Source organism: Stegastes partitus, unplaced genomic scaffold (genome assembly GCF_000690725.1).
Source record: "Stegastes partitus isolate 25-593 unplaced genomic scaffold, Stegastes_partitus-1.0.2 Scaffold1637, whole genome shotgun sequence".
In the NCBI taxonomy this organism is placed as follows: Eukaryota; Metazoa; Chordata; class Actinopteri; family Pomacentridae; genus Stegastes; species Stegastes partitus.
In genome coordinates this window covers 46,104-47,476 of record NW_007579368.1, presented here as the reverse complement: position 1 = coordinate 47,476, position 1,373 = coordinate 46,104, and the positions used below count along the sequence as shown (strand labels likewise).

The 1,373-nt window shown below is 40.1% G+C and overlaps 1 protein-coding gene across 1 annotated transcript in view; it reads left to right on the top strand.

The window, feature by feature from the left end:
- LOC103371735 (breakpoint cluster region protein) overlaps positions 1–1,373 on the top strand; it is a 17,055-nt gene that overhangs the window by 10,332 nt on the left and 5,350 nt on the right. Inside the window, exons 13-16 of the mRNA XM_008301159.1 lie at positions 147–242; positions 477–551; positions 741–838; positions 1,204–1,305. Coding sequence (XP_008299381.1) covers positions 147–242; positions 477–551; positions 741–838; positions 1,204–1,305 — 371 coding nt within the window. The remainder of the gene's footprint in view (positions 1–146; positions 243–476; positions 552–740; positions 839–1,203; positions 1,306–1,373) is intronic.

Genomic DNA, 1,373 nt, shown 5'->3' with positions numbered 1-1,373 from the left:
GAGCATACTTGGCATAACTTTGCATTTTTTGTTAAACATAGAGCCATAACCTTCAATACTTAGATATTTTTTCCACTGAATTTCAGTTTTCTGCTCAATAACTGTAAGCTGACTGGTGCCAGTAACTGCCATGTGTTTTCTTCCAGACATAGAAACCGTCCCTCCAGACCTGCTCACTCTCACAAGTGCATGTGCGAAACTGAGAATGACCCAGCAGCCGCCACTACACACCACTACTGCCGGTACAGACAAGCGCGTCTGTCTATCTGTCCTCTTGTCCTCACTGCAGAATCACTTCCTGTGTCTGACATTTAACACACTGACTGTGTGACGTTTTACTTTTGATCTCTTCACACTGTCCACAATCATTTTCAACATGTTTTTTTTTTCTCTTCATGTCTGTTCCGTATTATCTTTTACACTTTTTGCTCAGCCTGATTAAATAAAGTAACATTTTTGTCTCCGTCTGTCACCAGGAGAAGACGACAAGTCGCTATGTGGGACTCTGAGTGTGGCCATCCATTCTGCTTTTGGTTTACAGCAACCAGCTTGTATGTCAGTTTTTTGTTTTGTTTTTAATATTAAGCAACTTCAAATTACACAACAAAATTTTTAGCTTGAAAATCACATGGATTTAAATATGTACATTTGAGCAGAGATTAAGAACAATGGATGAGCAAATCCTTTATCTTAACAATGAGCTAAAGCTATTGGGTCATTATCTTTTTTTCCCCCCTCAGGTGTGTATGTGTGTGTGGAAGTAGACGGCTATGAGTTTTACGATAAACAGGCCCAGACACACTCTTCAGTCCACAGCCTCAACCCTCACTGGGACCAGGTTAGATCCAGTCTTATTAAATTAAAATGATTAGTTAGAATTGTCTCTAAACATGGAAATAATACTAACTGACATCAAAAGCAACATATGAGTGAATTTCTTGTGAGGATTTGTTAATCAGTTCAGGATCGTAAATGACTTCTGCATGTCTAGACAGCATCCGATATGATGTTGGACGTCACTACAACTCGGAGGATTAAGAATGTCTACTCTGCTGTCTGACCACGCTTTGAATGTTATCAGCGGCAGTGAAATCTACACTAATTCCAACTGTTAGCAAGGATTGAAAGGCTTAGAATGAGACATGAACTCGTATGTTGCAGCTTGAGGAAACTGAAGTCTGTCCTCTTCCTTACTTCAAACAGGAGCTGTCTTTCCAGGTAGACGGTGCACAGAACATGAACGTACTGTGCGTGAGTCAGTCGAATGGACAGAGTGACACAGTTCTGGGAAAAACTACTGTAAAGGTACAAAGACACTGAAGAATTTTACCATTTAGTATCCCTGAAGTTGGTATATGGAAGAATGTTTCCAA